The sequence below is a fragment of the Prosopis cineraria genome, unplaced genomic scaffold (genome assembly GCF_029017545.1).
Source record: "Prosopis cineraria cultivar Desert tree isolate PC_DT_omini unplaced genomic scaffold, ASM2901754v1 PC1, whole genome shotgun sequence".
Classification (NCBI taxonomy): domain Eukaryota; kingdom Viridiplantae; phylum Streptophyta; class Magnoliopsida; order Fabales; family Fabaceae; genus Prosopis; species Prosopis cineraria.
In genome coordinates, this window is record NW_026555332.1 from 37,732,699 (window position 1) to 37,744,950 (window position 12,252).

Here is a 12,252-nt window from a genome sequence, read left to right on the forward strand (position 1 = left end):
CTCTCTTCTCTCACTTGCTCGTTTTTTAATCTTCTTTTATTTGACTGCGACCCCAAATCCGCGTTCTTTCCCTTCTCATCACATTATTTATTATTATTTTCATCATTAATAAGGCCGCTTAGTTATGGGCAGTGATGAGAATGAAATAAATTAAAAAATAAAGATAATCTCATAATAAAGAAAGATAAAAAACTATTAAAATGTGAAGGAGAGATAAACAAATCATATTTATAAGGATACGTGTAATTTAATTTAATTTATCCATACAATTTGTTGAGAATGTGATGATATTTGATTTGATCATAATTATCATTGGAGATGAAAATTTATCTTACTTTTATATTTTAATATTTTTTATTCTATTACTTGATATCTTGAAAAATTTGAGTATCATTATCTACCACTCAAACTAATCTAAATCTCTATTATGTAAAATCATTATTATTAATGACGATCACTATTTAATGGCATTGCATATATCAATACTCAAATTTGAGATCTTTAATAAGTTAATTCAATCCTCTCCATTACGGGATAGTAAATTATTCTCAACTTAGTAATCAGATCAGTCTTCATTTATTAATTATTAAAGGCTAACATATATATTTAATTCTTTATCTTATCCAAAATTTCATTTTGATTCTTTAATTTTATAAAATATTTTTTAATTATTTAACACTAACACTATTAGTTCCATCACAAAAACTTTATACATTAAAATTTTAAATATTAAAAAAATATTCTCAACTATTTATATCTTAAATTTATTTTTTAAAATAATAATAATAATTAATTTAAAAAATAATCATTTAAAATTAAAATTCTTAAAATTAGAAGACTAAAAAATATTTTTATAAATTAAAAGATTAAATTATAATTTTATATAAAATTAAAAAAAATAAAACTTTAAATTTTTATATTTTATTTGAGTTATGTTACATGTCTCTTTATTTTTTATTGTTTTACATTTTTATATAATACTTTTTTAATATGTTAAATTCTTATATTTTTAATTGTTTTTAGTGTTTTAAATTTTTAAAAATTTATAATAAAATTTAAGCAAATTACAACTTTACAAGCCAGTTGTGTCTTTTCAAAATTATAACAGATTAAAAGTAATTATTAAATTTCTGTCCGTATCGGCGTGTCCCCACTTGAGCCACTTTTCAGTTTTCACCTCTCTCGCTTTCTCTCTCTCCGTTTCAGAAGACAGCAGGAAACTGCACAGCACCACCGAGTCTGAGAATCCAAATCTGCGCGTTAAGTAAACGCTCTGGTCTCCCCCGTGTCGCCTTTCTTATCTATGCCACGCGGATCGCACACTCCCTGATACAGATAGATAGATAGATATATACCCACACGCTATTTTTTGTTTTTCTCATTCACCACTGCCTTCCCATTCCGCTCTTCCCTATTTTGGCCTTCCTTCCTTCTCCACCGCATACCACCATCGTTTCACTCTGCGTGTTTGATTCCCCAAAGTTCGCCTTCATGGGTCTCGCTCTTTCCCGGGATTTGGTTTCTAGATTCTTGCTTCCCTTCCTTTCCTCTAGGAAACTTTCTGTTGATCTCTTCCCCAGGCAGTTAGAAAACATGATGTGCTTGGTCTCCCGTACCGGCAGGCATTTGCAGCGTTACGACAAAGGCTGTCGCCAAGTCGTCGGGTGCGTTCTTCTTCTTCTTCTTCTTCTTCTGGGTTTTCGGATTCCTGTCCTTCAAATCCCTAACTTCAAATTTTTGAATTTTCTTTTTAAATTTGGATTTTGCTGTTAATCTGACTTGTTCCATGCGGTTTTGAAACTGTGCAGATGCATTCCATACAGATACAGGGAAGCAAATGTTGAGGGAACCCGTAAACAGGAAATCGAGGTTCTCGTGATTAGTGCTCAAAACGGCCATGGAATGCAGTTCCCAAAGGTATTATTGTTTCTCCTCAAGTCGTTGAGCTCATCTTTTCCATGTTACTTCGTGCAAGCATTTGAGTCCTGACATATCTGTGTATTGTTCTGCTTCATCAGGGAGGTTGGGAGATTGACGAATCCATGGAACAAGCTGCCTTAAGGGAGACTTTAGAGGAAGCAGGGGTTGTTGGCAAGGTCGAAGTAAGTATCTGTATCTGTAGACACTTTCTGGATTCAGATTCTTAGCAATTAGCCAATCTTGGTTTCTTACCTTTTATGTCTCGGATGTTTTTGCAGAGTAAATTGGGTAAATGGAATTATAAAAGCAAACGCCAAGCTACTGTACATGAAGGATATATGTTCCCTTTGCTTGTCAAGCAGCAGCTTGAGGATTGGCCAGAGAAGAACATCCGAAAGCGAAGATGGGTAAGTACTCGTATGACTTGCCTCCATTCATTATTCCAATTGCAAAGATAATTTCACACAAATCTTTAATGATTGCAAATTAGGTGGTTGTTCTAAAGTTTCATTGATCTGTATGATGCAGATGTCTGTGGCTGAAGCAAAAGAAGTTTGCCCACATGCTTGGATGAAGGAAGCTTTAGATATGTTGGTCACTAGACAATCTCAAGTCAAGAAGAAATAGAGTGGAATGTCGAGTTAGATGTACATTGTGGGCATTCTCTCATGTTTATGTAGTGTCCAAGCGACACAAGCACGGGGATATGACATATCAGCACAGAAAATTTCAAAGTCAGGAAGAGGAATAATAGTTGCTGGAGTTCATGGTTACTTCCTGGTCTTCAATTTCCTATGGGTGCTACTGAAATTGCAGCCATGGAATGCAAGTTTGTGGGGTGAAGTTGAAGAGATCTTGCAACGGAAATCAGCTGTAGATATACAAATTCAATTCATTCTTTCTTTCGTTCTTTGTATTCTTTCAATCTGATTCTTTATGTACAATAATATCTGGTATCAATGATAATTCTATGGCCACTTTGTCTACTGTTATGCTTGCTTCTGTTCTTCCCAGCAATTCTGATGGAGACTGTCTGATAAACATAGTCAATTAATTGTTTGGAGGCAAGAAATCTAATAATAGCCCGATAATTCTTCTAACAAGAATGAAAGAAATGACGTGAGAAGTCAGAAAATCGATAAGTTTCTACATGATAAGGACCGTAAGTTAAAAAGGGAAAGAGAGAAGATACTATCATTGATGGTTTCTCTAAAACCATAGACAATATAGATACCTACCGACCTTGAGGAAAACCAGACGAGTACGTCTGATTTTTGCTCAAAGGGAAATGTGAGGTAAACATGCTTTGCAAAGGCATAGTTTAGTTGGGGGAAAAGATTGCCGAGTGAGCAGTACAAAGATGATAAGGTTGCATTATTGCTCCATTCTGATTGGATTTCTCAAAGGGTTGAAAGAGACGTGTGGTGCCATAGCTGTTGCAATCAATCATGATAAGCTGCTTTCAACAGGCCCAGAGACTTGTTGGCAAGAACATGAGTAGTTAATCGGTAAGAATATGATAACTCATGTCCCGAGTATTCTTGAGTTTTTTGTCTCGTTGCGGATATCAGAGCTTTATTGTTGAACAATATTTACGTAAGTGCTATTGGAACTCGCCAAGTAAATTCATAGAATCAAACTTCTTTTTCTGAAAAAAAAATACCTTTAAACTATGTGCAAAACAACACATACAGAGGTGAGCAAAGGACAAGGGATAGATTTAACAATTTGGGTGGGCGCGTGTGGTGTGGAAAATAAATAAGAGAAGTCATTGGTGAAAAGTGCGACTCAAAATCAAAAAGACTACTAAAGTGAGAAGATAATCTTGCTTTTATCATTCACCACTTTCACATAGTAAGATGATATTTGATCAAAGATTTTTAAGCTACCTAACTAATCATCAGCGCATCAGACCCCAACATAGGCACAATAGTTTGATTCCCTTGACATTTTCACACACGATTATTGTATTGTCTAAAAAATTTTCTCCGTGGAATCCAAATAAATCCATATCTGCAGCTAATATAAGGCCACGTCAAGAATCTCTAAAAACCTCAAGTTTTAAAGCAAAAAACTCTCAGTGATGGCTCCACCCAATGAAAAATGTCTTCTTGTGTCCTGTTCTTTAACTCGTGTAGACAAAAAAGTCAATAATAATTGACAGCATCAGTACATGTAAGATATTGAGATCCCTCGGATTAAGAAAATGATGTTGAATGAAGATGCTTATGTACATATATTGCATAAATAAAATATAATTCAACTCAATATTCTAAATACAATTTAACTAAGAGGATCCCAATCCTCTTATCCCAACACTGCAAAAGAAAGTTTAATTTCATCATTTGTTGGACTTCCTTTTAAACCCTGAAGATAGATAGCATTTTTCTTAATTTAATTTTTTGGTTGAATTTTATTTTGAATTTTGATGAAAAAAATTGCATCATAATTGGAATGTTGTTAAAGTAATCCATATACATTTTATATTTTCATTATAAGATTTTTAATAAAAATATAGAAAATTCATTATGCAATTTTGAAATTGTTCATAAATATCATATCCTATTGGAATTAAAATATTTAATAATAAAAATGTAAGCATAATTAAATTTAAATAAAGTGGAGTCCATGCATTCCACATGATATTTTAACAAAGTGAAAAAAATTAGCCATATTATTCATGAATCTTCATACTTTTTATATTTTATATTGATATGGTTTTAAATTCAACAATATATAAGCCATGTATATTTTTTGGAGTTTGAGAGATGAATTTATTATTTATAACTTTTTTATATCTTATATTAACAACATTAATATTGATGTATTGATATCGAAGGTTTTATATGGCCTCGAAAAGTAAGCACCAGGAATCCTTTTTTTTTTTATTTCCCTTTTTTGATCATAAGTACTCTACTCTACCCAATTATATTACAATTACAAATTACAAATATAATTTGATTTTCATATCCATGCAATGTACGGTATATTAACTCTCAATTATAATATAAAAATAGGCCCGGCTCCGGTGACATTAGAATAAGAATTTATACTTTAAAATGATGATTTAAAATACTTATTTTGGATTTTAAAAATATTATAATTTTTATTTTAGATAATGAATATATAACATTACAAAGTCAAACTTATTTTTTAAAAATTACGAAAAGAAGATTTTTAGGGTCAGCCGTAAGCCTTTTGATAAATATTGGTTTTAAGAAATAGCTAATTTAAGATGAAAGGCTTAAGGAGCATGAGTCTACAAGAGTCAAGTCCACCTATTTTTTTGATTATGTATATTAGAAGTTATTTCAATTAACAACTTATTTTTCATGATATAGTTCTCTTTTATATAGTGAAAGAATAAATGATTTATTTTATTATACAACTTATAATTAACTTTTAGTGTTGAAAATAAGCATCTAATTATTTTTGTAGAATTTATTACTACGTATAAATTAAAATTCTAAAAATGAAAAAAGTTCATTGCATTGCATGCCAACCATTTTAGAATTTGTGTAATTTTTATTTGAATTTTGTTTCTTGTTTCACACCTATTTTTTTATTATAGCTTTCGTATTTACCAACCATTTTGGGGGATCTCTAAAATTGAATCCATTAATTTTCATGAAGTATTTCTTTTTTGTATAAAAATAAAAAAGAAAAATTAAGTTGTGATGTATATACTCCTCCGTCTTAATTTGTAAAACACGTTTAGAGATAATTTAGGATACCAAAATATAAAATGCTTTAAGGTTTCATTGGTTATATTTATTTAACATTACCCTTCCCTCTTTGTTATAGTTCATTCTCTATTTATGTTTCACAAATAAAGCTATATTAAATTAAGAATATTTTTGAAATTTTTATTTTTGCTTTAAAATAATAAGATTATAAAGTATATTTAATAAAATTTATTAGTATGCATATTTTGTCAAAAAAATATCTTATAAATTACTCCCCTTGGATCATATTACATGACATTGATAATTACTTTATAGTTATAAAAAAAAGTTAGTTAAAACCCTAATCTTTATATTATTTTTTTACATTTTTTCAATCATGCCTTTACTAAATACTTTATATAAGTATCTTGATAAAGAAAATTAAAATACATATTTTTAAAAATTTTAATATATAAAGTGGGAATATAGTTAAAATATAATTGTAAAATTTATCAACTTCTTGTATTTTAAATCAAGTTAGACTTTTAGAAGATATCATATATTATAATTTAAAGAAAATATTTTTTAATATTGATTTCATATTTATCTATCACTCATTTTCCCTGTGAGTCCCGTACTCAGTACTCACTTTTTCCTATTATAAAATTGTTATAATCTTTTATTTTTTTATTTACTATAAAATAATTAAAAATTAGTATTAAAAAAAACGGAGATGTTGGATGGTTATTCTACATGTAGATAATTTGGTTTCTGGGATCCAAAAGCCCAACTGTCAGCTCTTAATGGGCCGTTGGTCCAACAAATTTCACAAAAACAGTTGGCCGATCTTCAAATTTTGAATACGCCGTTGATGTTCGTGAAGTGGCTGTACAGCTGTACGATCTCAGAAACAAAAAAGAGTACCATTCCATTGCCGTTGGGCATTGCCAGAACGAAAACGATGGGAAGGTGTAGAGCAAAGAGTGACTACGAGGCTCTCAGAAATGCACGCTTGTTAGAGAATCAGGTCTGCATTTCTTCTCTTCTGCGAGCAAGATCATTATCTTTTTAAGCTTCTTTCTCATGGAATTGGGTAAATTCAGGCTCGGTTAGCTTCTCTTGGTCTTCACAAAACAATCTCTGAACTTCGAGACGCAACAGCATCTGCTAAACCGAAACCTAAAAGAGCCTGGAATAAAAGGGTTTATGTTGTTACTCCCTTGCGTCGCTCCCAGAGAGTCAACAGAACTGACCTCAACGGAAACAGCAGCAACCTTCCACCCCGACGATCTCAGCGTTTGAGAGGAAGTATAACCGACCCTTCGTCTCCAAAAGAAGGTTTCAGACTAACATTTGATTTTTCTATTGGTCTATCTGTGAACCTAGAAACAATAGGAACATTGAAGTTCTAAGGGCGTCTTTTTCTTTGTTGATGTACTGTGATTTTTTCTCTGTTGTTTGCAACAGAGAAGGTAGATGTATCTGAAGAGGAGGGAGAGTGTGTTCCATTTGGATCAGAAGAGAAGAGGCCGGCGAATGCACCGTTGATTAAACTAAAGGGTGCAGAACTTCAACTCTCTGCTGAGTCTTCGGCTGTGCGCTGCAATAGCAAGGGTAGAGGCAGTGTATACAACCCTGTGTTTGGCATATGCTGCCATTTCTGCAGGTGTTTTCTAACCTTCATTACATTAATAAGTAGACCATGACAATATGACATTCTTAATAGTTATCATGTCAAGCCAACTGATTAATAACATTGTAGGTTTCTGCATCTGTTTTTGGTTGCTTTTTTCCAAAGTTGGCATGTATGTCATGGAGTTTTCTTAAGCAGCCATTGCACACACATGATCTATGGATCATAATCACAACTGGCGAGATTCAATGATAAAATGTATAAATTTACTGTGGTGAAATGGAATGGATCAATTAAGTGGTGAATCTAGCTCCTGCTATGCTATCGAGCCATTCTAGTTTGAATTGGAATGAGGACACTGCAATGCAATGCACGCAGGCAAAAGAAATTATGTGGTGAAGAAGACTGCAAAAGATGTGGCAATTTTGATGTGAACGAGCCGTGCCTAGGTTAGATTCAGAATTGAGACTTCTTTCGCGTTCTACCTTGACTCCTCATTTCTTTAACACTTACCTTCCATATTTTAAGCAGGAAAGACTGACTGTTCAGTATGTCACTCTAGTACTGGTGTTTTCTGCAGAGCTTGCCTCAAGGTTCGATATGGTGAAGGTAAGTACCAAGTGGCTTAGCTAAATACAAGTTTAACAAATAGATGAGGGAAACAAATTAAGAATTCATCGAAATAATAATACTGGTGTCTGATTTATCAGATGGCCCCAAGTTATGTGAAAATTCATCTTACCGTTTTCCACTTATGTAGCTATGACAGCTATCGAGATTTTGTTTGATGCTAAGAGTAGTGCTAGTTTTCCCCGTAAACTGTAGAAGTAAAATATCTTATATATTAAACATCGTGTTCAGATTGTGGATCTTAGCTTATGAACTCTGTTACGCTTTGAAAGAATTGGACTCTTCAAAAATGATTCCATATTGTGGATCTGAAACTGTCTTTTATGTTTTATTGTACAATGTTAGAAATGGAGGAGGTGAGAGAGAATAAACAATGGATGTGCCCTCATTGCATAGAAGCCAAAGGAATAAACCCTTACTGGATATGCAACAGGTACAGATTTTAAGCTTTAGCAGCCACAAGTAGTTATTTTTAAGTTGGAGGATGACAGTATCGATGCGTTCTTGTTTTCCTTGATTTTGGCTTATAGTTCACTGTGCCTGAAGAAGCGTAATATCGCTCCAACTGGAATTGCAATATTCAGAGGTTAGTTCTTCTGTTTTTGATTTTATGCTTGTATAACTGTTCTATTACTTATGTAATTTTGTCTTTGCATTGATTTTGGCATTTCCCCCCTCTTGGATTGGTTGAAATATAGCTCGCCAAATGGGATATGAATCAGTGGCGCATTTTCTAATGGACGAACTCAAAAGAAGAGATGCAAAAAAAGCACAAAACCTGAAGGATATAAGTTTGTAGTGTAAGATCAAGGTTTGATATGGATTTTAATTAACAAATAATTCCTACTGATATTGACTTTTTATATAGTTTTCCAGAAGCACCCCCCTTCTTTTGATCTTAACCATTCAACTGGGTTGGCTCACTAAATCTAATTAGCCTTCGTTCTTAGGTCGGGCCAAATCCTTAAAAAGGCAGGAAAAGTTTTTATTAAAAAAAAACGAGAGAAAGGAGTCAGAGAGAGTCACTAGACATGGAATAGTGTTTTTTGTCATGTTAAGCAGGGAGCATGGCATTTGGCAGTCAGGCCTAGCCCGTTGAGGTTGAAGGTGATTTCTTGATTATACTTAAGCTAATCCAAACCCTACTTACCTACTGTGGGGGACCATTGCTCTAGATTTAAGGATAAGTTAATTTAACTCTTTCAATTAGTTGAACCAAGCACTTCTCAAATTTTATTAATTATATTACTTGTATTGAATTATCATAATCACATAATGTCATTTTGCAAGAAAGTCTAATATACATATCAATAGCTTAGAATCATTAATATTAATGACTATTAACATCTATATGTTTGTAAAAATTATAACAAATCATAACCAATTTTTTAACAGTGCATTTGGATTAATGAGAATTTAAATTTGGGTTTAAATCAAATCTCTCATTTAAAAATATAAAAAGCATATAAATTTAGATTTGATTCAATCCTAAATTTATGTTTTATAATAATTTTTTTATAATTTTAAATTCTCCCTATAATTTAATTATTTAAAATTCCAAAATATTATTCTTTGAGGGGCTAGGCCTTTTGGAGGCCATGGGAAATGGGGTTTTTGGGCCCCATCCAATTTAAAAAAATATCTCAAAAACTCACTCATGCACATATTAATACTTTAAAAATATAATTTTTATGTATTCTTCATATTTATTTTAAAACTAATATAATAAATAAATGATTTCACTTTAATTGTTTTTATTATTTAAAAATATTATATCATTATAAAGTATTATTATCTATAATTCTCTCTATACCCTCCCTTTATCCTTGGTCATAAGCGTTTGCTAAGGTTAGAACATGCTTCCAGATTATTTACTAACAAAATTTTTATATTCCCAATAGGAGATTTGAATTTTGGACTCTAATATACATGTTAATAGAATAAAATCATCAATATTAATTATTATTATTATTACTATTACTATTATTATTATTATTAACATTTACATTTGTTTGTAAAAATTATAACAAGCCATAGCTGGTTTGTTTAAGTTTTTTTAATTAAATAATTATTTTGAAAAATTAATATTAGTTTTTGAAAATGATAAGAATATGATAAATAAGAAATAATGTTTTTAAAATATAAGAATACATGGAGATAGCATAAAATGTAAGAATAAGTAAATAATAAAATATTTTTTTATAAATATAAAGATGAAAAATTAATCATTTGATCTTTAAAATTTTGATTCATTTGTAATTTAATTTTTAAAATTTGACTCGTTATAATTTAGTCTTTATATTTTGATTTAGTTATAATTTAGTCGCTCAACTTTAACTTTTGAAATTCAATTTTTCAATTTTTATAGTTTTAACTATTTAAACATTAGTTTTTATATTTAAAAAAATAAAATTATAAAGATTTAGATTATGTTAAAATTTAGAACTAATATTTTAAATTATTAAACTCTTTTAATATTTATAAAGATTATAAATATTAAAATTTTAAGATAGTATCCCTAAAATTACTCATGAAATTTTTATGTAAGTGCCATTAATATTTTAAAATTTTTTGACACAATATTAGCTTGATAGAATTTAAAATGATGCCATATCATCCTGATTTGATGGAAGCAAAATACTGCTAAATCACTTAGCTATGCCGCGTCACTTTTTTTACTTAAAATAAAATTGTTCTTGAGTGGAAAAAGTATGTAAAAGAAAATAATAATAATAATAATAATCATAATAAATGGTGGTAGGTACCGGATTCGGTTTTGGAGGATGAATATTGCGGTGCTCAGCGACAATTAACAGTGCTTTTTGCAGTGTTAATGTTTTTCTTTCTCAAATCACAAAATTATTATTATAATAATAAATAAATATTATAAAATTATTATTTTAATATTTAATAAATAAATAAATTTAACTTGTTAAAATTTGACTTAAATAATTCAGATAATAATTGTAATTTAAACAGTTCAAAACTATACTAAAAAAATTACAAAAAAATGATTTGAAAAGTTTAAAATAGGGGTTAAGTCTAGCAAAATGAACTAGTTTCTTACTATGTAATAAAATATTATTTAAATTCTTGTTAAAAAAATACTTATATTTAATACTCAATCATACCTTAAATGATATTACCTCTTATAGATGGACGACTATGCAAAATTAATAAAATAAAAATATTTTATAAAATATATTTAGTTATAGTTTTAATTTTTTTACAGCAATTTTTAAGTATTCAGGCTAAAATTTATATGTAAATTGTTCAGGTCAAATTTTAACAAGTTAAATTTATTTATGTATTAAATATTAAAATAATAATTTTATAGTATTTATTTATTATTACAATAATAATTTTGTGATTTAAAAAAAAATAACATTGCAAATGAAATGTTAATCTGAGCTGAGCACTACAGTACTCATCTTGGGATCAGCACCAAAACCGGCTCCGGTACCACCAACTTCCACCTTCCTTATCCCAACCCAAGCTCCCCTCTTCCATCATCAACTTCTTCAATTCATCATCATCTTCTTTCACGACACTGCAACACCCACCACCAGGTTCACCTTCCTATATGACGGCACTAGACATTTCCTTCCTCCTCAGATCGGCCTCACTGCTTCCTGATGCTCAGATCGCCAAAACTCTCCAATTTTCTAGAAACCATTGATGCTGAGATCGTTTCCATCTTGCTCAGATCGACGTTGTTGCTTGCTCAAATTGCTTCCTCTTTCTCTCACGCCTTTGCCTAAGCTTCTTCTTCTCCCCTCACTTGCCCAGATTGATTCACCAAGATCCCACCTTCACTTTTCGGCCACCTTGAGTTCAAGTCTTGTAGATCTTTTACTCCAACTCCAAGCTCAGCCTTTCCAAGGCCGGCTTCTTCATCTACACCCTTAATTCCTAGCTCTGCGCATCCTTTAACAGCTCGAAGACCATGTCACATCCATCAAGCAAGATGCTTGGCACGCAGAGAATAGTGCCTCTGACAAAGCAAACTTTCAACGACTCGAAGATAGCAACCAGAGGACGAGAACGTTTCTCAATACCTTCAATCTTCATTTAGTTTCAATCTGGGTTAATTGCTTGCTACTTTTTATTCTGTTTTTATTTGAATTTTTTATTCATACTTGGTCTGAGTTGATTAGCTTAAGATGTTAAATTTATAGTCTCAAAGATGAGCTGGAATATAGACTAACCTATACTTGGCCAAGTTGAGTTCAACTCATTTTTATATAGTTTAAGAAATCTTAATTCAAAACTTGAGGGTTTCAACTTTTTTTTTCCAATTTATTTTTTTCATGATTTTTTTAAAAAAATATCTAAATAATGAATTCCAATTTGATTTTTTTATAATTCATTTTGAATACACCAAAATATTAATTCATAATGTTT

General features: G+C 30.8%; 2 protein-coding genes across 2 annotated transcripts; both read left to right on the forward strand.

Moving 5' to 3' along the window:
* The first annotated feature begins 1,370 nt into the window (after positions 1–1,370).
* On the forward strand, positions 1,371–2,906 carry LOC129293911 (nudix hydrolase 18, mitochondrial-like). Its single transcript, XM_054932041.1, has 5 exons — positions 1,371–1,664; positions 1,809–1,917; positions 2,019–2,102; positions 2,199–2,327; positions 2,449–2,906. Exons 1-5 carry the CDS (start codon positions 1,492–1,494, stop codon positions 2,545–2,547), a joined length of 594 nt encoding a protein of 197 aa, XP_054788016.1. The 5' UTR covers positions 1,371–1,491; the 3' UTR covers positions 2,548–2,906.
* On the forward strand, positions 2,566–8,726 carry LOC129295846 (uncharacterized). Its single transcript, XM_054934467.1, has 9 exons — positions 2,566–2,793; positions 6,424–6,612; positions 6,689–6,923; positions 7,053–7,251; positions 7,597–7,667; positions 7,750–7,827; positions 8,194–8,281; positions 8,379–8,434; positions 8,547–8,726. Exons 1-9 carry the CDS (start codon positions 2,566–2,568, stop codon positions 8,645–8,647), a joined length of 1,245 nt encoding a protein of 414 aa, XP_054790442.1. The 3' UTR covers positions 8,648–8,726.
* Positions 8,727–12,252: the final 3,526 nt, after the last annotated feature.

Coding starts and splice junctions, on each gene's coding strand:
- LOC129293911 (XM_054932041.1), top strand. CDS start 1,492: ATGGGTCTCGCTCTTTCCCGGGATTTGGTTTCTAGATTCTTGCTTCCC. Junction 1,918..2,018: donor ATGGAATGCAGTTCCCAAAG/GTATTATTGTTT, acceptor CTGCTTCATCAG/GGAGGTTGGGAGATTGACGA. Junction 2,328..2,448: donor ACATCCGAAAGCGAAGATGG/GTAAGTACTCGT, acceptor TGTATGATGCAG/ATGTCTGTGGCTGAAGCAAA.
- LOC129295846 (XM_054934467.1), top strand. CDS start 2,566: ATGTACATTGTGGGCATTCTCTCATGTTTATGTAGTGTCCAAGCGACA. Junction 2,794..6,423: donor TCTTGCAACGGAAATCAGCT/GTAGATATACAA, acceptor TCACAAAAACAG/TTGGCCGATCTTCAAATTTT. Junction 8,282..8,378: donor CCTTACTGGATATGCAACAG/GTACAGATTTTA, acceptor TTTGGCTTATAG/TTCACTGTGCCTGAAGAAGC.